This window comes from Oryx dammah, unplaced genomic scaffold, assembly GCF_014754425.2.
Source record: "Oryx dammah isolate SB20612 unplaced genomic scaffold, SCBI_Odam_1.1 HiC_scaffold_21, whole genome shotgun sequence".
Lineage (NCBI taxonomy): Eukaryota > Metazoa > Chordata > Mammalia > Artiodactyla > Bovidae > Oryx > Oryx dammah.
Genome location: NW_024070205.1, coordinates 3,785,953 through 3,809,565, shown reverse-complemented (window position 1 = coordinate 3,809,565; position 23,613 = coordinate 3,785,953). Strand labels below are relative to the sequence as shown.

At 44.6% G+C, this 23,613-nt stretch overlaps 1 protein-coding gene across 2 annotated transcripts in view; it reads left to right on the top strand.

Annotated features, from left to right (window-relative positions):
* Positions 1 to 23,613, top strand: part of NEK7 (NIMA related kinase 7) — a 144,200-nt gene that overhangs the window by 79,121 nt on the left and 41,466 nt on the right. For both annotated transcript variants that reach the window (XM_040263175.1, XM_040263176.1), the window contains 2 exons: positions 4,822 to 4,884; positions 6,350 to 6,460. In XM_040263175.1, coding sequence (XP_040119109.1) covers positions 4,822 to 4,884; positions 6,350 to 6,460 — 174 coding nt within the window. The remainder of the gene's footprint in view (positions 1 to 4,821; positions 4,885 to 6,349; positions 6,461 to 23,613) is intronic.

Here is a 23,613-nt window from a genome sequence, read left to right as displayed (position 1 = left end):
TTTCCTGTCTGAAGAATCCTAGCCTGTCTTCAGAAACTTCACCAGGAACCAGACATTGGATTTCCTCCTGCAGTTTGTTATTTTAAGGCTTCTTACTGGTCTGAACGGCTGCGTCACTGTTTCCAGCTAATCCAGGACCCTTCCTGGAGGAGTCCCTGTGTTGAAATGTTGCATCTATAATTCATTGCTCTGCTCACAGATATTTCATGAGACTCTGCAGGAGCAGCGTCCAGCCTCCTCCGAGTCATTCTCCGGGCGCTTCTGTGCTTTGTCCATGTGTCAGGTTTCAGTTGGCTGTGACCAGCTTGCTGGAAGCCCCGGTGACTTTCCTGGACGTCTGCCTGGTACCTGCGTGTGCAAGGAAGGGAGTGTGTGCTGAGTGCACCTTCCTTCTCGAGATCATACAGGGATCGGGAGCCTGCGGTGGTGACAAGACTATCGGGTCTTTTGGAGAATTTGCCCCATCCCGTCACGGTTTGTTCGCCACCGTCACGGTGGTCCTTGACTGGAGGGTGTGGGCTGGCCTTGCTGCCCTGTTTCCCGGCCTCCCTTCCTGCTGCTGCTCCAGTGGGAGTGGGCATCTGGTGTTCAGTGGTTAGTGCCAAGGGCTTTGAGAACCAGGATGAACAAAGTAATAGGACTTGGATCCCAGTGCAAGTGCAGCCAAGACATGTCTGAAACAGTGAGAGAGGAGCCGCGCGCGAGCAGCCTTGAGGAGCCCAGAGTGAGAGGGAGGTTGAGAAAGTCTTCCCCAGGCACTTGGCCTGGGTCTTAGAACCGCAGTTGTATCGGAAGATTAGCAGCCAGTTGTTTTGATTTGGTCCATGCAATGTCTAGTTATACTTAGCTCATCCATCGTTTGGTCATTAATTCTTGTCTGACCCTTTGAGAACCTGTGGACTGTAGGCCACCAGGTTGCTCTTGTTATGGGATTCTCCAGGCAAGAATACTGGAGTGACTTGCCATGCCCTTCTCCAGGGGATCTTCCCAACTCAGGCATCAACCTGGGTCTCCTGCACTGCAGGCAGACTCTTTACCATTTGAACCACCAAGGATGTCCCGTATCTGCTTATAGGTAATAGCTATTTTAAAGCATTCATCAAGAAAGTCAGTTGCAAGTCAAATTTTCCATAATTCAAGCTTTTAAAAAACTATCCCTTTTTAAAGCATATTAATGCTTTTCTACCTGTGTTAATTTTCGATTCTACATTCAGCATATTTTGCATGCAGTCCTAATTGCAATTAGGATTTTCATGTATTTAAAAATTTATGGATAGTTTCTTTTATAATGCATGCAGTGATTCTAATATATTTCTAATCCTTTATGGCCATATATGCAGTCTCTTTTTCAGAGTTCACTGTGATTATGGAATTCATCCCAGTTAAATATTTGGCTCCATCTTTGTCCCTAGTCTTCCAGTCTGCAGGACCTCTTTTTTTTTTTCTTTTTCTTTTTACAGTGTGTTCTCAGCCCCTTGCTCTTATTTTCCTGTGCGCCTCCCAGCATCTCGTTGTTTCTGCCGAGACCAGGAATCCTGGTTTCTCCCCAGGCCAGCCACCGGCACCTGGTCGGTCTGCTTTCAGTGGCCCGTCCAGGCCCTCACTGCGCTCCGGGGGTTCTGTCTCAGCCGTCCACATCCCCTCTCCTGTCTCCCTCGTGCTCTTCCCACCAGAACTTGTCTCTGACTTCATCCTGACCACGGCACACTGGCCCACATCCCCTAGACCTCTTACTTCAGGTCTGACCTCAGTTGTCTGGTTATGTTACTTGGACCTTTGTCAGCTATGAGAGCAACGTGGATGTTTCCGTTTCAGAATCGCCCCGTCTTGCTCAGCCCCGGGCAGGGTTTCTCTTCGCCGCGTGTTTCTTCATTTCCGCTTTCACCCGGAGTCCCTGTTCCACGCCCACAGCCCCGAGGGGCACTGCTCGCCTCTCTCTGGAGATGTACTCTCTTGCACATCCTACTTGGATATATTTTAGCCACAGAAAAAGCAGAACCAAACCAGCAGGCGTGCATGACTCCAGTGTTGGCGGTGGAAGTGCCTTAGCCGGCGTGTGCCCTCAAGCTCAGCGGAAAATGCCCACCTTGCTACGCTTGTTACGCTTTCGCGTCGTGGCCGCTCTCACTCCCCTTCCCCCTGCCTGTGCTCCAGGGTGGCCCTTTCTCCTCTGGCACCCGGTTCCCTCCTCCCTGCAGCCTCACCCCTTGCCGTCCTCACGGGGTCCCCGTGGCCGCTGCCGCTCCAGCACCCACCGCGTCTCCCTGCCCGAGCTCGGTCCCGCTCTGCCCGGGGTCCCCATCTTCCTTCCATGGCGCCTCTTCCCCCCGCGCCTTTCGGGGCAGGTCTCACCCTCAGGGTTTGGCTCAGTTGCCGCCTTCCCTGACTTCCCAACGGTGGCTTCTGAACCCCTCGAAGCCCTGACTAAACTTGGCTGAGCGTCAAGCTCTCGGAAAGTCAGAACAAAGCATGGATTTCCGGTGGTACCTCTCCCAGGCTTTCTGGTTTTAAGGACGTGGGGCGTCCCCTTGGAAACAGGGGTTTCGTTGTTTTTTTTAATAAAGGACACAGACAGGTATCCAGTTCCTTGCCGTCCTTTGCCGGGACCTTAGGAGCCCACGAGGAAGCCTTGAGGCCTGCCCCTGATGTGCCGCTGGGACGTGCAGGCGCCTGCAGAGAGGGGCCGAGGGCCCCGCGGAGCCCTGCGCCCGCCGGCCCGCCGCCCCTGCAGCCCTGCGGCCTGTGTTGGAGCGCACGTTCTCCTTTCTGTCTGAGCAGCCGCAGCCCTTCCCCCGGGGGTTTCCTCCTCCCGCGCCGTCTTCCGCGCTTCAGACAAGGGGACGGTCTGGTCTCCCTGCCCTCGCGAGCGCGGGCCCGCAGTGGGCTGCCGAGGCCGAGGTTCTCTCCGCGGCAGAGGAGAGGCCGCCCCCTCGGTCAGCCAGGCCGGGGCGGGCGGAGGAGAGGGGCCTGGACCCTACTGCGGGCCGGGGCTGCGAAGACGAACCCGGGCGGAAGGGGGACCGTGCGGGCGAGGGCGGCCGGCGGGTGGGGGACCGCAGAACAGGACTCGCCGCGGGCCATTCGTCCAGGCTCCCGTGGGCTCGGACTCCTGGCTGCTGCTGCTGCTAAGTCACTTCAGTCGTGTCCGATTCTCTGTGACCCCATAGACGGCAGCCCACCAGGCTCCCCCGTCCCTGGGATTCTCCAGGCGAGAACGCTGGAGTGGGTTGCCATGTCCTTCTCCAATGCATGAAAGTGAAAAGTGAAAGTGAAGTCGCTCAGTCGTGTCCAACTCTCAGCGACCCCATGGACTGCGGCCCACCAGGCTCCTCCGTCCATGGGATTTTCCTGGCAAGAGTACTGGAGTGGGGTGCCATTGCCTTCTCCTTGGACTCCTGGCTAGGATTCCATTTATGCAAGATTAACTTAGAGTAAGATACAACACTGTCAGACTCCCTCAGTGTTGTTTTTAAGTGCTTTCTTCACTACGTTCCAAGTGGTTTTCTTCTGATAGATGCCCTTTCAAGGACATTTGTGTTAAGTCACTTGAAAGCCTTTTTCTTCCTAAAGGGTTAGGCGTTACCATTTCAGTTTCATCAGTTGTGAATAATTTTGGCAAAATTTAAAGATGACAAAAGAAAACTTTTAAAATGATCCAGAGAATACCAAGAGCTTATCAGCCAATCACTTACCCTAAACACTGCTTTGCTCTTCTCAAATATAAATTTAAAAACCCACAGAAACTTGGGTAGAGCCGTGAAGATGCTTTCTAGAGACAACCCTGTAAACAGTTCATGAAAATCCAGATTTTGTTTTTCCCCATATCTGTTGTCTTTTCCTGCTCATGGAATCAGGTTTGAATCTGTGTCTGGAAATGATTTAAGCTAAAGATACAGTTTTTATTTTTGATTTGAAATGCTGCCTAAGAGAAAAAGGAAGATAAAATTCTTTTGAATTTCCAGTGAAATGTATCTATGGCTCAGAGTTTAGTTTTGCCTTAAATGAGCCAGCAGTATTTCATTCGTCACTGTTTGGAAGTCACTTTTGGTACTGAGAATTCAGTTAAAGATAGTTTAATTTGTAGTTCTAAATTAGTTTAATTATAAGTATTTTTAAAAATATGCAACCATGTAAAGCTCTTTTATTGGAGTGTAGTTGTTTGATAATGTTGTGTTAGTTTCTGCTGTACAGCACAGTGACTCGGCCATATGTACACATATATCCCTTCTCTTGGATTTCCTTCCCATCTAGGTCCCTGCAGAGCACTAAGCAGAGTTCCCTGTGTATACAGTAGGTCCTCGTTAGTGGTCTGTTTTACACATGGTAGTGTATATATGCCGATCTCAATCTCCCAGTTCACCCCACCCCTCCCCTCTCCCCCTTGGTATCTGTGCATTTGTTCTCTACATCTCTCTCTCTGTTTCTGCCTCTATTTCTGGTATGAGATCGTCTATACTAGTTTTTTCAGATTCCACATATATGTGTTAACATATGATGCTTGCTTTTGGTGTTAATTTTCCACATGCTTGGAACATTGAGAGATTTCTTTGTATATTTTAAAGCATTTTGTATTATTTATGAAATATGTAGCTGTTCTCTTTTCCCATTTTTAATACTGACTGCCTCTGGAGGGAAAAACGTATACCCTCTAGTAGTAATGTGAGATAAATTACCTGTTGATCTCCATAGCTCCTAAATGCTAATTGGAAAGTACAGTACTAAGTGTGTGTGTAATTATGTGTAGAGTATTACAATGGTCTTACATGGTAGTTTGAACCATGGATTACTGTTTTATTGAGTAATACTGAATTTTATTTTTAGATATTTGATTTAATGGATGCGAAAGCACGTGCTGATTGTATCAAAGAAATAGATCTCCTTAAGGTAAATAACAAACGAAATGTTGACTGTTTTGAATATAACTGAGTGGGTTGATAAAAGTGATTTATTAAGATTTCACACTTACAAGGAAAGCAGTTTTTGAGATGTAGCTTATGCCACACTGAATTCAAATAATGTATAAATTTGAAATCAGTATATTGCCTTTTGGATTCATTGTACACTAATTTAATTGGAATGTTTGGTAGGATTAACTCCCTCCCCCATTTCAAACTAGAAATAGACATAAACATAAAATGTGGAAGAAATTTTTTTCTTGACCATCCCAATTAGATATATTCTAAATGTTAGATAATGCAAACGCATATTTGGTGTGATATATTGAGAATGTGAGCTGATCCAAGGGGTTCACATTATAAAAATAATACTTCCATATCTTTTTTTCAGATTTAGAAAGGGTGGTGAGTAAAGTCAGTTTCTCGCCCACTCAGGGAATAGGTCTGAGGTTTGAGTTACCTTCACATGCATTTGTTACAGTGAAATTTCTTTTGAGAGATGCTGTGGCTTATGTTGTATTTTTAACTTTCAGATAAAGCTTGGATGATATTTATGCTGTCCATTTTTGTTTGTGCCTGAAATGAATCAGATTTCTTAAAAAAGATAAAAAGCAAGCTCAAAATAAGCCATGCTTCCCACTGTTGTACTTATTGTAGTTATTTCCTGGGACAAGAAGTGACTGCTTTAACAAACCTTTGTTAGAGAAATAGTGTATCATCACAGAGAATGTGGGAGGGAAACCTATCTTCCATAAGTAGGAAGAAGAGAAGAAAAGCCTGTGTATACTCTGGGATAATTCATGAATACTTTTCTTTGAGAAATGATTTGTCTTATGTTACCTTGGTTAAAGATTGAACAAAAAGATTGTTAGAAAAGATTGTAAATATGTGTAGGCTAATACATATATTTCTACAAGGTGAATTTTTTAAAGATAATTTAATAATCAGCCTCACAGATAGGTTCAGAGTATTTGTAGTATTTGATATAAAGGCAATATTTAGATATAGTAGATGTCAGATTTTTATCACTGGCTGAAGTTATACTAGGATCAGCCTTCAAAATAAGAAGGGAAAGTACACTTACCATTGAGTGCCTTTAAATGATAGTTATCATTTAGAAGGATATAATTTTTAACAATTGGCTATTTAATTTGGTCATTCATTTATATGCATAGTTTATATATTTGTTGGGCATAGCAGTACTTTTAAAAATTTTAATGTACTCTATGATTTCTAAGAATATTACTAAAAAATAATTGTTGTGTAGTTTTACTTTCAATAATTATAATACTTATTTCAAAATTCACTAGATGAAAGAAAAATACAGTCATGTTAAGATTTCTGTAACTTAAAAATGAAATGCAGTCACCAATTTTATTCTTAAGTTATAAAACTGTAAGTGACTCTAGAGAATTTACAGTAAGAAAACTTTTTGATGCCTTTTTTCTTCTCAGCAACTCAACCATCCAAATGTAATTAAATATTATGCATCATTCATTGAAGATAATGAACTGAACATAGTTTTGGAATTAGCCGATGCTGGTGATCTATCCAGAATGATAAAGGTAAGGTCTTTTGTTTTTTTTTTTTTTTAAAAAAAACTAAAGATTTACTTTTTTTGAGAGTTGTATGTTGCATGTATAGGCACATTGGATACTTTCCACAATGCTTGACATTTGGTAGCCATGTAATCAATGGTAGGCCATGGTGATGGTTGTGATTAGGAAGCTAGGTACCTGGCGAAGTGGTCCCCTTGGATGTATGAACACTCCAGAACCAACTTGGAAATAGACTGAGGGTGTGTTGTGTATCAGCTGAAGGTACAGCTCTGCAGCTTGGCTTCTCCACGCAGGTCATTCTCCATCCCACGTGTCCGGGCGTCAGGCTGAGGGGCTGGCAGGGACTGTGGAGCAGCCTGGCCGGGCCGCCCCTGCTCGTGGAAGGGACGTGCCAAGAGGAGAGTGGGCCCCGCACTCAGTCTTGCATGTCACACCCTGATTTGACCCCTTAGAAGTCATCTAACTTTCTTTTCTGGAAGTGAAAGTGTTGCTCACTCAGTTGTGTCTGACACTTTTGCAACCCTGTGGACTGCAGCCCGCCAGGCTCCTCTGTCCATGGTATTTGCCTGGCAAAATACTGGAGTGGGTTGCCATTTCCTTCTCCAGGGGGTCTTCCCTACCCAGGGATTGAACCTGGGTTTCCTGCATTGCAGGCAGATTCTTTACCGTTTGAGCCACTGGGTTGAAGTTCACCTACAAGTTACAGAAATGGCCTAATGACAGTAGCCTAAGAACTGGTTATCCTTGGCCTTGGCCTAACTTACCTTCTCCTGTGCACCACATTTCCCCCAAGACAGACTAATGACAGAACCTACTTCATGGGGCACTTTAAATGATCAGTAATTTATACACACACACACATATATTTATATATATGTACGTACGTACATGTACACACACAGCAGAACTCCGAAGAGGGCCCCCCCATAGGAACACTATGTTAGAGGAGGCCATTGCCGTATTACATGTTGTTACGTGTATTTCTCTGTCCCGGGACTGACACGGCAGTTGTAACCTCAGGTTCTCAGGCCTGAGACGTGAGGGGAGACAGGGACTCGGTGGCTGTGTTTGTGGGCACGTCACTGGATGCTCGCTGCCACCCTGTGTCTTCCGCTTCATGCCGTTGCCCAGAATGGCGTCTTAGGAACACGTGCAGGCGCGGGGAGGCTGGCCTGCGTGCTCTTCATTTGGCTGTCCATGTGCGAGCTGACCTCCTCTTACTCTGCAAGTGGACCCAAACAGTGCAGAAATCAGCCAAGACCAACGGAATGAGAAAAGTCAGGGCTGTGAGCTCTGAGCCTGCTCCAACAAAGGACCCATTCCATCACTAGTGTGTGGGCAAGGTTCCCAGTCAAGAGGAGGAGGAGGGCGTCTTCATGGTGGATAAGCAGGGGGGCTCCGGTGTGCCCCGATGGGTGGCTGTGGCATGCTGAAGCCGCCACTGAGCCCACTGCAGTTGGGCATCTTAGGTGACTGGCTCGAGTGTGTATTTGGCTTCCTCTGGTTGGTCCTAAGTTGGAAGCCGGGACAGAAATTGGGGAAGCTGTCAGTTACTGAGTCCTGGCCATCTGGGGCTAATTGTTAACAGAAGTTATTGTTTAGCTTCCTGGATTGTCACCAGAGAGAGCAGTGTGACCTCCTGCAAGTCAGATGGAGCAGGCTGGCTTCTTGGGCTGCTTGCTAGAGTGGAAAGGTTGGCTTCCTGACCAGGTTGCTGCGGACTATGGTTCGAAGGTCTGTTTTTACATGTGCTCTGCCCGTTGTCTGTCAGTATATCCAGCCTCTCAGCAGATACTTGAGCACAGCCGGGAGTCTGCCACATGGAGTTCTCATAAGGGGGTTTTAGAAACAGTGTTAGGTGCTTTGCGTGCATTATCTTGTTTATTCTTTACAGTGATTTGGGGAGGTAATTTTGACACCTAGAGAAGAGAAGTATCATTACTAGTAAATAGAAGAACTCTGTTTGAAATTAGGTTTGTCTGTTGTAAAAATCCATGTGTTTTCCGTGAGAGGCCCTGAAGAATTTTTGTATCACAAAACTCCTTTGAAAAGATCAGATGAAAACCTCTGACCGTCTCTACCTGGAAAATGCTGATGCACACAGTTTGCATTCCATTCCAGGCCTTCGCAGATGTCCTGATCAAGGTGTCTGTGGATTTGCTAGCAGCGATCCTGCTTTCCAGGGTGAATTTAGCATCAGCCTCTTAAATACTGTCGTATCAGTAAACTTCTTTTAGGCCCAGGTTCCTCATCTGTGAGATGGACAGTTTTACAATTTCTAAGTATAAAAAGTCTACATAAAAGGAAGGTAATGTTCTCATTATCACAGAACACTGTCAAGCTGACCGTCCCATGCTAGGATGACTCACTCACTGCTCGTCAGCTTTCTGTTTTAGGGACTTCCCACCACCGCCACAGAGAGCTAAGCACCAACAAAGTGTGTCTTTGCAATTTAATTAACAAAGAAAGAAATGCAAATGCACAAAAGAAAAATCTTAGAAAACCAGCTGTCTATCAAGATGACATGTATAAAAGCAGCTGTAAATGATCCCTGCCAGAGGACAGGGACCGCAGGGCCCTGTGTGGACGTGGAGTGTCGCAGGCCCCCAGGACTCAGACAGAGAGCCACACTGAAGATAAGAAACCGGACCAACAGGAGTCCAGAGATAACTGATCCACAGGCGTGAACCAGATCAACCGGGAACGGAGGGCAGAATTCTTTGCTTGAACCTTTAGGTGTAAGAGTTCTTTAATTACTTACAGGGGGAAGGAAAGTGGGCAAGTCCCTATTGGGCAAATGCCTGCTGAAGCAGATAAAAGAGACCATTTCGGTTGTAGAGTCTCACCCTAGACTGAGTGCTTTGCTTTAGAGTTTGCTTTCTTGTTTAGCGTGCTTTTCTTCCTTCACACATAAAGGCTGCCGTTCCTGGCCTGGGGCCAAGGCGTGCCTGCACCAACAGCATTTACCTTGGGAGAATACTCCTGTCCTCTGACCGCTGGAGAAAAGCAGCTCTAGACCAGAGCACCTTACAGAAGCCCTGTTGACCTCTGTCGGCAGCAGACTCAGGTTTCTCTGGCCAAGTGAAGGAGGAAAAATTTGTCAGTGTGAACTTACATTTATTGTGGTGATGAACTCAGCTCCGTGTTTAAACAGATGTGTCATAAGTTGACATTATCAAGAAAATTTTTAAGCAACTGACTCAGTGGATCTTGTAAGATAGATTGAGAACGGAATTCTGTTTGGTGATGGGTAGTAACTTAAGCATTTATAGACTGATGACTATATCCTTAAAGCATCCATCATGTAGAAGATGATTTGGGAAACTTTTTTAAAAGAAAAAAAACTTAAAAAGCTTTTTAGAAAGTATCAACTGATTCCTAGTAAGATGCTTACAGAGCCGCTTAGCGTGCTTTGGTAGAAGACGGAAGCGGTTCTTCAGAGGGTTAGCACCGCCTCCCTGCGTCCTCCCCCAGGGGCTCTTCTGCCTGCCTGTCCTGGTCTTGCCCTCCATCAGAGCTGCCACCAGTTTGCCTGTCAAGATAGAAGACGCTCTGGTTCTGGTTTTCCAGGTCCTCGGAGCGCTTCTAAAGGCTGAACGTTGTGTTATCAAATCTGTAGATCTGATGATTCTCTCAGCATAGTGACTATAACAAAAAGCTTGCCCAGTGTGCAGAACGGAAAGTTTGACTGTGCAGTTTCACATGAGTGGAATGTCTTCACATCCTGATTATAGTCCTGGGAGTCTTTTGCGGGATGATATTTCAGATCTGATCAAATGCCTAGTTGTATTGGGAAGGACTAATTTATTAACTTGGGAGAATCTGACCTGTGGGATCTCCCAAGGTCCTTCAGCAAATAAAATCACTCTGATTATGGATTGTTGCATTTCAGCTGAACACCAAGTTGTGACTTTTCTTTTCATTTGACTTTAGTAAGCATGCTGCTGCAAAGTCGCCTCAGTTGTGTCCGACTCTGTGCGACCCCAGAGACGGCAGCCCACCAGGCTCCTCCGTCCCTGGGATTCTCCAGGCAAGAACCCTGGAATGGGTTGCCGTTTCCTTCTCCAATGCATGAAAGTGAAAAGTGAATGTAAAGTCGCTCAGTCGTGCCTGACTCTTAGTGACCCCATGGACTGCAGCCCACCAGGCTCCTCCATCCATGGGAGTTTCCAGGCAAGAGCACAGGAGTGGGGTGCCATCGCCTTCTCCGAGTAAGCCTAGGGTTTATTTATTATTTTTTTAAATACATAATGTCTCTCATTAGTTTTCTCAAGCGGTGAATATCCTTAACTTTCCTCCTTATGTTCTCATTTCCCAGATTAACCACTGACTTTTAATGTGCATAAAACCTTTCCAGCTTTATATTCTATCTTTACAGTTCAGTTCAGTCGCTCAGTCGTGTCTGACTCTCTGCGACCTCATGGACTGCAGCACGCCAGGCTTCCCTGTCCATCACCAACTCCTAAAGCTTGCTCAAACTTATGTCCATGGAGTCGGTGATGCCATCCAACCATCTCATCCTCTGTCTTCCCCTTTTCCTGCTCCCTTCAATCTTTCCCAGCATCAGGGTCTTTTCCAATGAGTTGTTCTTTGCATCAGGTGGCCAAAGTATTGGAGTTTCAGCTTCAACATCAGTCCTTCCAATGAATGTTTAGGACTGATTTCTTTTAGGATGGGCTGGTTGGATCTCCTTGCAGTCCAAGGGACTCTCAAGAGTCTTCTCCAACACCACAGTTCAAAAGCATCAATTCTTCAACACTCAGTTTTCTTTATAGTCCAACTCTCACATCCATACATGACTACTGGGGAAATCATAGCTTTGACTAGACAACCTTTGTTGGCAAAGTAATCTCTCTGTTTTTTAATATGCTATCTAGGTTGGTCATAACTTTTCTTCCAAGGAGCAAGCATCTTTTAATTTCATGGCTGCAGTCACCATCTGCACTGATTTTGGAGCCCCCCCAAAAATAAAGTCTGACACTGTTTCCACTGTTTCCCCATCTATTTGCCATGAGATGATGGGACCAGATGCCATGATCTTAGTTTTTTGAATGTTGAATTTTAAGCCAACTTTTTCTCTCTCCTCTTCCACTTTCATCAAGAAACTCTTTAGTTCTTCTTCGCTTTCTGCCATAAGGGTAGTGTCATCTGCATATCTGAAGTTATTGACATTTCTCCCAGCAATCTTGATTTCAGCTTGTGCTTCATCCAGCCCAGCGTTTCTCATGATGTACTCTGCATATAAGTTAAATAAGCAGGGTGACAATATACAGCCTTGAAGTACTCCTTTCCTGATTTGGAACCAGTCTGTTGTTCCATGTTCCAAGAAGCTCTAACTGTTGCTTCTTGACCTGCATACAGATTTCTTAGAAGGCAGGTCAGGTGGTCTGGTATTTCCATCTCTTTCAGAGTTTTCCACACTTTGTTGTGATCCACATAGTCAAAGGCTTTGGCATAGTCCATGAAGCAGAAGTAGATATTTTTCTGGAACTCTCTTGCTTTTTTGATATCTGACATACACAAATAGAAAAATATATACTGATACATGTATTCTTTCTCAGAAACATATCACAGTGCATTTTATTATTGCTTCCTTGATAAACAGTTGGACTATTTCCATTGTTTAATTTGTTCAAGGAAAGCTCTACTACAAAACCTTGTGTGTTTTAATACAACAGTCTCATACACACTATTTAACAGACGATTACAGATGCTTCTATAAAATAGCTGAGTAATAACGTATATGTTTAAGCTGGTTTTAGAAAAGGCAGAGGAACCAGAGATCAAATTGCCAACATCCGCTGGATCATGGAAAAATCAAGAGAGTTCCAGAAAAACATCTATTTCTGCTTTATTGACTATGCCAAAGCCTTTGACTGTGTGGATCACAATAAAATGTGGAAAATTCTGGAAGAGATGGGAATACCAGACCACCTAACCTGCCTCTTGAGAAATCTGTATGCAGGTCAGGAAGCAACAGTTAGAACTGGACATGGAACAACAGACTGGTTCCAAATAGGAAAAGGAGTACATCAAGGCTGTATATTGTCACCCTGCTTATTTAACTTCTATGCAGAGTACATCATGAGAAACGCTGGACTGGAAGAAACACAAGCTGGAATCAAGATTGCCGGGAGAAATATCAATAACCTCAGATATGTAGATGATACCACCCTTATGGCAGAAAGTGAAGAGGAACTAAAAAGCCTCTTGATGAAAGTGAAAGAGGAGAGCGAAAAAGGTGGCTTAAAGCTCAACATTCAGAAAACGAAGATCATGGCATCCGGTCCCATCACTTTATGGGAAATAGATAGGGAAACAGTAGAAACGGTGTCAGACTTTATTTTTTGGGGCTCCAAATCACTGCAGATGGTGACTGCAGCCATGAAATTAAAAGACGCTTACTCCTTGGAAGAAAAGTTATGACCAACCTAGATAGTATATTCAAAAGCAGAGACATTACTTTGTCAACAAAGGTCCGTCTAGTCAAGGCTATGGTTTTTCCAGTGGTCATGTATGGATGTGAGAGTTGAACTGTGAAGAAGGCTGAGCGCCAAAGAATTGATGCTTTTGAACTGTGGTGTTGTAGAAGACTCTTGAGAGTCCCTTGGACAGCAAGGAGATCCAGCCAGTCCATTCTAAAGGAGATCAGTCCTGAGTGTTCTTTGGAAGGAATGATGCTAAAGCTGAAGCTCCAGTACTTTGGCCACCTCACGCAGAGTTGACTCATTGGAAAAGACTTCGATGCTGGGAGGGATTGGGGGCAGGAGGAGAAGGGGACGACCGAGGATGAGATGGCTGGATGGCATCACCGACTCGATGGCCGTGAGTCTGAGTGAACTCCGGGAGATGGTGATGGATGGGGAGGCCTGGAGTGCTGCGATTCATGGGGTTGCAAAGAATCTGACACGACTGAGCCACTGAACTGAACTGAACGTATATGTATTTTAAATCATAACAAATACTGCCAAATTGTTCTCTCAAATAATTATACCAATTTGTAACCATTAAAAATATGTTCTTTAATTCTGTATTTACTAGACATTGACTGTGTGCCATATTCCTGTTATATGCCTTCTTGGAACTCATTGTCTAGGAGAGAGGAACATTTGTCTGATGCTCAGAGAACTATACAACCAAAGTTGTAAGTTTTGTGAGGGCGTAGGATAAATTAGAGTGGTGGCTTACAACAGAGAGCCTAATCCAGACAGGGAGCTTCTGAGGCCGAGAGGATAACTTGAAGCACTGGTGTTATATGACTGTGATGTAGGTACTTAGTCTTAGTGATTGAACTCCAGTCTCCTTATCTGTGAAATTGGGTTAATAATTACCTGCCTTACCGTGTCCTTATAAGGGCTTAATTATATATATATATATGTATATGTAACTGTGGTGTTGGAGGAGACCCTTGAGAGTCCTTTGGACTGCTAGGAGATCAAACCAGTCAGTCCTAAAGGAAATCAACTGTGATATTCAATGGAAGGACTGATGCTAAAGCTGAAGCTCCAATACTTTGACCACCTGATGCGAAGAACTGACTGATTGGAAAAGACCCTGATGCTGGGAAAGATTGAGGGCAGGAGAAGGCACGGGTGGCAGAAGATGAGATGATTTGATAGCATCACTGACTCAATGGACATGAATTTGAGGAAGCTCCGGGAGATAGTGGAGGATGGAAGAGCCTGGCGTGCCACAGTCCGTGGGGTCACAAAGAATGCACACGACTTAGAGACTGGACAGCAACAGTGTGTACATGTATTTGTTTTTGTAGGTATATGTACAAGTGTATGCACGTACCTATAATTACCTGTGCTGTCTGAATATGTGGCAGCTATTCGATAGGTATTACTGGAATGTGCGTTACTCTATTTAAATGCTCTGAGTATCGCTTCACCCCTTTCTTTTCATCACACTCTTCACAGATGACAGCCTGCCTCCTCTTCACAAGGAATGGGCATCAGCAGTCAGGGATGCCTTCCCCTTCCCAAGGCCTCACCTGTGGGACCAGCCTGGCCCTGTCGCCGCTTTCCGTGCTGGACAGGGGGAGCTCCTGTGTGTTCCCCCACGTGGGTTCTTTGTCCTGTCTCTGCCACGGGTATCAGAAACCTCCATCATGTATTCTCCGACCTGAGTGCATCTTCCTGTGCTGGCATTGAACACACTCAGGTCCCTGGCACCTGAACATGTCCACATGCACACACGTGTCCCTCCTTCACGCGTTCACTGATGCATCTGAGAACCCCGGCTCTAGGAGGAAGACAGAAGGACAGGCGAGCGGATGTGCAGGCTGTCCGATGTCCGTCAGCACCGTGAGGAGGACGAGGTCAGGTTCAGAGAGGGCGCTGCTGCCCGGACAGGTGACGAGGGCGGCCCTGCGCCTTCAGTCCTGGCATTGCCGCTGCCGCCTGGCTTCTGCTTCCCGCCGCCCGCGTTCTGTGTGTCTCCACCGTCGGCCGCTCCTTGCTGACCCGGTCTCAGACACCCCCGGGCCCGCCGCTCTGCTCGGTCCTCGGCGCCCCGAGCCTCTGCCTCCCCGCTCCTTCCTAGAGCCCCCACCACCACCCCCGACTGCCCAGAGTCCCGCAGCGCCTCGGTTTTCTCCCCACCTCTCTGGACACTCCTGATTCTTCTTGACTGAGTCGTTCTGTTCCTCCTGGTCCTTCCTGACTGAGCTTTCAGAGCTTCAGTCCGGGGTTTTTTCGCTGTTTGCTTTCCCTTCCTTTCTGGGCTGCCCTTGCTGGTTCCTGTGCATCACTGTCTCCCTAGGCTCCCGGGGATCCGGTTCTTGTCTCGAGCGTGGAGCTCTGTCTGCACCCTGAGCGCATCCGAGCCCCCGCGTCCGCCCAGACCGCAGTGCCCCCGGGGAGACCCTGTGGAGCTGGCCCGCGCTCAGAGTCGTCTCCCCTCCTTCCGAATGCTGCTCCGCTTTCTCCGGCAGCTCCTTGTCCACCCTCTCCCCTGAGCCCCGGAACGCGATATCCGCTTCTCGAGGGGAAGAGAGAAAGAGAGAAGAAAGGCCTCTGCCCCCAGACCGCCCTGGCGCCCCGTTGAGCCCCGGAGCCGTCCATGAGACCCTGGGGGAAGGCGCGCCCGCCTGCCTTGTGGCCTCACGCATGCGGTAGGCGCTCCGTGGGCACTTGCCGCAGTCGGCCCCGCCTCCCGCCCGCCCCGGGTGCTCTGGCCCCGGGCTGGGCGCCTGTCCGTCAGTCCTGCCGCTCCCCGCTCATTCACCACTTCCTCAGGAATGGTCTCTTAGACCAGGACCAGGGATGGTGTCTCAGGACTCCTTACACCATTGTGCATTTGCTTGTGGGGTTGTTCCCCTGTCTGGATTTCCCGTGTGACCTTGTTGAGTGTGGGGACTGCCTGCTCTGCTCCCTGGGCTCCTTTCATTTTCTAGGGAGCGCCTGGATGATGGCAGCAACTCAGGAAATGTCTGGAGACGGTATGTGTGAGACCCGGTGCCCTCTCCTCTGTCCGCCCCTCTGTTCCAGGGGCCTGTCGGGAAACGTGGCGGGTGGTCCAGCAGGCACACTGTGTCCTCCCGTTTCACACTTGTCCCACGAGGACTTGCTCACATCCAAGTGGAATGTGGCAGGGGAGGAGACTGCATTCTGATACAAGAAGGGGCTTTTTGGCCCTAAGAAATGCTGTTTTTTCAACCCTCTAATATGTGCTCTATGCCATTCTTTATACGAGAGACTACATTACCAAAAAATAAAAAATGATAGGGACTTCTTTTATGAAGGAGTGTGGCAGTGACTTGATGCTTTGCAAAGGATCTATGCTTTGCAATAGATCCGAGGGTTGTAAGGAGCGTGCTTCATTTCTTGATGGTACGTGATACTGTAAAGCATCGTGCATCACGGTGTACCCCACTGTCTCAGCTCCTGCTTAATTGGGGTGGAAGTGAAAAGATCGCTCCTGGTCTGTATTCTAGGAAGGAACCTCTGGATAGCATTGCATCAAAGATTTTTACAAGTAAATAATTAATTGGTTTAGAGCAGGCTGACAAATATAATTAAGCAATTTATAGTTGAAATATTCAGTATTTCTCTAATTAGTGACAGAGGAATACCTGAGGCTGTGGTCAGATGAAATACTTCCCAGATGAGTTTTAAGATGAAAGGAAATCCAAAATTTTTCATCATGTATTTCTTTATCATCAATAATCAGAATTTTAAAGGAAAAGATTCTTACAGAGTGGCGATTGGGTTACAGTTTATCCAGTTGTGATATATATGCTGTACATTTTCTTTATTGTATCCTAAATTGAACCAGTACATGTTCCACTTTGTAGTATGCCTTATTAATACTATATATTTCACTTTTCTGTTGCTAAGAAACATTTAGTGATGGAGACTTAGTATAGAGGAGATGCGAGACTAATCTCAGAATGATATTAAACACGAGCTTTGTTCATTTCACTTTGTCAGTAGAAATAGTCTTAAAATATATTTAAAATTTTTGTAGCCCATTTTTCCAAAATATAGTTTATTCTTTGAACTATTTATAAGTTCTTATATTTATAATTGCCTTTTAGAAAGTCCCTGGTGGTTCAGAGGTTAAAGCATCTGCCTGCAATGTGGGAGACCTGGGTTCGATCCCTGGGTCGGGAAGATCCCCTGGAGAAGGAAATGGCAACCCACTCCAGTATTCTTGCCTGGAGAATCCCATGGACGGAGGAGCTTGGTGGGCTACAGTCCACGGGTCGCAAAGAGTCAGACACGACAGCGACTTCACTTTCACTTTCACTTTAGAAAGTCAGATTATAAGTTTATATATTTAACATATTTTTTAAAGCTATATTTTACTAAAATATCAGTAAAACAAAATATAACCCAATATAATAAATCCTTTGAAGGGAAACTCACAAGTTTTTTATCTGCTGAAAAATTGTCATAGCGCACCTCACTGGCTAAGAGGAAAGTGAGTGTTATTGTTACAGATGTTTGTTAGTGACATATGCAATACAGATAATTTAAATTGAACTCTGTTTTGTGCCAAGAGTTTGGCACAATTTCAGATCATTACTTAAGGCTGTCTCTTCCCCAACCCAGTTCTGTTGAGCTATAACTGAAATACGTGACTGTGCAGGTTTGAGGTGTGCAGCATACTGGTTTGACTTCCCTGTATGAGTGAATGTATGTATGTGAAATGAATATTGCAGTAAGTTTAGTTAACATCCACCATCTCATCAAGGTACACTGAAAAGCTAGAATGTTTCACTCTCAAACCCACCTGAGAAAACACTTCGGGTGCTGATTCTCTTCATTACAGTCAGCCCGTGGTGCAAGCAAGTGACTAACACTGTGCTTGGAGCTCCTTACCAGCTGCTTATCTAATAGGACATCCAGTTCATCATGTGCTGTGTGGGTATGCCTCTCACGACACGCAGAACGACCAGTTCACACAGCTACCTTTTCTGGAAGGCTCAGTTATCCCGAGTGCATCTTCAGTGCTGGGACACTGCGGAGAAGTATGTTGGGCGTGAACCAGCCAGCTGTGTCTGCCTGCAAACCGCTTCCCACCCAGGAGCAGCTACAACGGTCCACTCTCAAACCCTCCTAAGAAAACACTTTGGGTGCTGAGTCTCTATTTGCTAGTTAGTTCTTGGTGCAAGCAAGTCACTTTTCTGAAGGAAACACTGCTTGGATCTCCTTACTATGGGCTCGTCTAATAAAGTCCCTAGGTTTATAATGCATTGTATGGGTATGCCACTCACCACCTAGAGAACCACCAGTTCACACAACTTCCTTTATGGAAAGGTTCAGTTTTTCTCAAGTGGGTATATTCAGTGCTAGACAATGCTGGGTGTGAACCTGCTAATTTGGGTCTGCTGGCCAAAACAGTATTCTCACCCTCTAAATGCCAAAATGTTTCACTCTCGAATTCACCCAAGAAAACACTATGGGTGCTGATTCTCTCTTTACCAGAATCAGTTCTTGGGAAAGCAAGTGACTTCTCTGCAGGAAAATACTTGCTTTGATCTCCTTACTAGGAACTCATCTAATAGAACACCCAGGCTTATGATGAGTTGTAGAGTTGTGCCACTCACCCCCCAGAAAACAACCAGTTCATACAGCTTCTTTCTTGGAAAGGTTTAGTTTGTCCTGATTGTGTATTTTCAGTCTGGGACACTGCAGGGTAATACGCTGGGTGGGAATCTATCAGTTGGGGTCTATTGGCACACAGTGTGCTCACCCTGGGAAAGCTAGAATGTTCACCCTCAGACCCACCAAGGAAATCACTTCGGGTGCTGATTCTTCAGTGCAGTCAATTCTTGGTGCAAACTAACAACTTTTCTGAAGGGAACACTTTTCTTGGATCTCCTTACTAGGAGCTCAATTCCTAGTTCCTAGCAAAAAAAGAAAAAAAATCTTTTTTTTCTTTTGATGAGAACCCTTAGGCTTTCCTGCCAGCAGTGTCGTTGGCAGCATCATGCGGTGCATTGCCTCCCTGGTACGTACTTATCTTAGAGCTGGAAGTTTGTACCTCCTGACCCCCTTCATCCAGTTTCCCCTGTCACTTAACCCCTTGCCTCAGGTGACCACAAATCTGATTTTTTTTTTTTTCCATGAGATTGTGTGTGTGTGCGCATTTAGATTTCATGTGTAAGTGACATCATGCAGTATTTATCTTTCTCTGTCTGACTTACCTCACTTAGCACAGTGCCTTCAGGGTTTGTCCGTGATTTTGCCCGTGACAGGATATCCTCATTTTTATGACTTTATAATACTCCAGTGTATACATACTGCAACTGCTTTATTGGCCAGTCCAGTTCAGTTGCTCATTTGTGTCTGACTGTGCAACCCCATGGACGGCAGCGCGCTAGGCTTCCCTGTCCATCTCCAACTCCCGGAGCTTGCTCAGACTCAGGTCTGTTGAGTCAGTGATGCCATTCAACCACCTCAGCCTCTGTTGTATGCTTCTCCTCCTGCCCTCGATCTTCCCCAGCCTCAGGGTCTTTTCCAGTGACCCACACTTAGGTTGTTACTGTATCTTGGCTATTGTAAGTGAGGCCGCAGTAAGCACGGGGGGCAGATGTCTTTTCAAGATAGTGTTTTCGTTTCCTTTGGATATGTTCCCAGAAGTTGAATGGCTGGATCATATGGTAGTTTTACTTGTAACTTTTCAAGGATCCTCCATACTGTTTTCCATAATGGCCGCACCAATTTGCAACCCCAACAGCTGTGTACAAGGGTTCTCTTCTCCCCACATTCTCACCAGTGTTTGTTACCTGTTGTCTTTTTTTGGTGGCCATTTTAACAGGCATGAAATGGTATCTCATTGAGATTTTGATTTGCATTTCTATAATGACGAGTGATGTTGAGCATCTTTTCATGTTCTTGTTGGCCATTCTTTCATCTTCTTTGGAAAAATGTCTACTCAGGTCTTTTGCTTGTTTGTTAACTGACTTATTATTTTTAGTTTGGTTACTTTTTGCTATTGAGTTGTGTGGGTTCTTTCTATATTTTGGATAGTAACCCCTCATCAGATACATTTGCAAATATGTTTTCCCATCCTGTAAGCTGCCTTTTCGCTTTTTGATTGTTTCTTTTGCTGTGCATAAGCTCTTTAGTTTGATGTCACCGTACTTGTTTGTTATTTTGCTGCTTATGCTCTAGGTATCATATCGAAAAAAATCATTGTCAAGGAGCTCTTCTGTGTTTTCTTCTAGGAGTTTCACAGTTTCAGGTCTCACATTTAAGTCTTTAATTTGTTTAGAGTTAATTTTTGTGAGTGGTGAAAATTAAGGTTTCAGTTTTATTCTTTTACATGTGGATGTCCAGTTTTCCCAGCACTGTTTACTGAACAGACTGTCATTTTTATATTGAGTATTTTTGGCTCCCTTGTCAAATATTAGTTATCTATAAATGCCTAGGCTTATTTATGGGCTCTTAGTTCTTTTCCATTGGTCTGTGTGTCTGTTTTTAGTACCATACTGTTTTGATTTCTGTAAGTTCATAATGTGGGTCTCATCAGGTATTGTGATGTCTCCCACTTTGCTCATCTTTCTCTGTATTGCTTTGGCTTTGGGGGTGGTGTTTTGTGGCTCCACATAAATTTTTTGAATTGTTTTGTCTACTTCTGTGATAAACTCCATTGGAATCTTAATGTGGATTGTGTTGAATCTATAGATGGCTTTTGGTAGTATTGACATTATAATAATACTATTAATTATTCTGATTATGAACATGGGATTCTTTTCCATTTATTTGTCTTTGATTTGCTTCTTCATCTTGTAGTTTTATGAGTAGAGGCTGTTTACCTCCTTAGTTTTAAGCTTACTCCTAAATATCTTATTGTAAATGGAATACATTTTATTTTTTCAGATAATTCACTACTACTGTATAGAAACGCTACTGATTTTTGTATGTTAATTTTTTTATCCTGTGACTTCACTGAATTTGTTGATTAGAACTGCTTTTTTGATAGAGTCTTTAGAATTTTGTTTACCTATAAAATGATGTCATCTTCAAACAGAGACAGTTTTACTTCTTCCTACTCAGTTCTGATGCATGTTGTTTGTTTTCTTGTCTGATTGCTCTGACTGGTTCTTCCAGGGCTGTGCTGAATAGAGGTGGAGAGAGTGAGATCCCTTATCTTGTTCCTGAGTTAGGCCCTCTCTTCTTATTCATAACATATTTAGATACAGACTTGTTCTTAAATTGTCAACTTTATATTTTCTATGGTTACCACTTGTATGGCATTTCCTTTAAATTTGGTAGGAGCATTAAGACTCTTTTCCTTTATAAAACATAAACAATTTTTTGTTTTTTTTTTTTTTTTTGGCTGTCTGTGGAAATGCACTTTTTATTTGTTTTTAATTGCTAATTATCGCAAACCGCTTAAAACACAAACATGTTATCTCACAATTTGGGGGGTTAGTGAGTTCACATCCTGCTTTGTGAGTTCTCTGCCCAGGACGCTAGAAACTGAAATCGAGGCGCCAGCTGGGGCCATGATCTCATCTGAGGTTTAGAGTTCTCCTCCTCGTTGACTGGACTGTTGGGAGAATTCAGTTCCTTGTGGCTGTGTGACTGATGTCCTGCTCACCTCCTGAGTGTCAGCTGGGAGCCATCCGCGAGGCCACATGTCTGTCTCTGCAGCTAGCAGTTTGCTCCCTTATGGCCAGCAAGAGTCTCTGGCTTTGAATTTCTCTGAGTTCTTTGAAGAGCTTTTTACCCAATCAGATCAAGTCCACCCAGGATAATCTCCCCAGTGATTAACTCACAAACTGCTGATTAAGTTCTTCATTACATCTGCAGAATCCTTTCTGTCACGTAAGATAACCTAATACGGAGGGGACAGTTCATCACGTTCATAACCCAGCTCACACTCAAGGGGAGAGAGGTGGGTACACCACAGACTTTGATAAATTACTGAAAACATCAACAAATCTTGGAGATAATTATTATCTACAATTATTTCAACTTGTAAATCTTGTTCACCTTCTTTGTGTGGTTGTTTTTTTTTTACATCTGCAGACATATTCTTATCTGTTCTTATCCAAATTTAGATGCTGTACTGGAAGGAAAAGCACTTAGAAATGTCTTCTACACTCTTGATCTTTGGCTCCTTAAAGCAGTAGAGTCTCCCCAGCAGTGCCATCTATCTTTGTTGATGGTAATTTATGGCTTGGAGGGTACAGACACTGTCCATTTCAGCATCTGGTATAAAGTGTGCTGCCCGAGCCAGACCACAGGGAGAATGGCCAGTTCTCCCAAGCACAGGCTGTTTCCTGCTGGGTCTCTTACATAAGGTTGCCACCTATCTTACATTATCTTATGTCTTCAAAATCATTCAGAAGTCTTAAGGTTACAAAGTAGTGGCACTGTCTAGAAAAAGCTTTGCAGAACTGAATATTCTATACATAGGTATCTACACATTATGCATGTACACCTGTGTGTGTATGTAACCAAAAAGGTTTATGTCTGTGTGGGATGCGTATGTAGGTATGTTACGCAGCATTATTTTTAATAGAAGCAGTATTGCTGATAAAATATCCCTTGGGTTTTCTTTGAAACCTAAGACATTTGGTAATGAAATAGTATTGAACTTAGGGATTTTAATAAATTGAAAATTATGTGCCATAATGTAAGCATAGTGAAAAGGGGGGTAAGTTGAACTGTGTGTAAGTTTTGAACTGTGTTTACTTAAGGAAAAATTAGAAGGGCACTTTTTGCTCCTTTTGAAGGTAGTGTTGGTGGAAAGTTGCCTTTGTGAACTTTATGCAGACAGACAGCAGTGCTGGTAGCTGTAGCCCAGAAAGGGAGAAGGGGTTCAGACTTCCGTTTCATTTTCTCTCGTTCATATTCTACTGATAGACTTTTACTGGCTCCTTATCGTTCCACTGTTTTCCTTGTCCATTAAGAATATATTTCCGTATTCTCTCTTCACTGTTGTCTGGTTTAACATCACCAGAAAGACGTCATCAGAGAGACAAGTGCTCTTGTTTGCGTTTGTAGCCTTCCACGTCACCGTCTGTCTCGAGTCCTCTAATGCAGTAGAGGCACCGTCTTCAGCATTTTCAGGCACTTATTTTCCCGTCAGCTTCAGGCACGTGGGAGCTCCCAGGCTACGCACGTGGCAGCAGTCCAGTGCCACTCCTCCTAGTGATTCCGATATATTCCCACCTTTCTTCATTGATTTAAAAAATATTCCAAGTTTCCTTGATACTGGTACACTAACATTTAGAAGGCAACTTTTGGGGGTTAGGGGAAGAACATTGTGACTTTATAGGAGCTCATTTTTCTTGTTTGGTAAATAAGGTTTTTCTCTTTCTTGGGGGGGGGGCCCCCCCGGGGGGCGGAATTACTCAGGAAAAAAAAAATCTTATATGTTTCACATTTTCTACCATAAGATAAAATATGTTTTCCACTTCTATTATTAACCTGTACGATTTTGACTTTGGGGAATGGATGGATTACATTGATAGTCTATTAAATTATAATTAGAAGCAGCTGAGTACACTTAGCTTTTCTGACATTTATAGGAAAGGAAAAAGAGTAGAGCTTGTGTGGGAAGAATTGTATCAAAGAGGATAAAATTAGATGCAGGTGTTTTTGTGTGTGTGTGTGTGTGTGTGTGTGTGTTTTAGTGCTCCTCTGGTTGCCAGGCCCATTCTACTAGCATCTTCTAAAGCAACTTAGGAT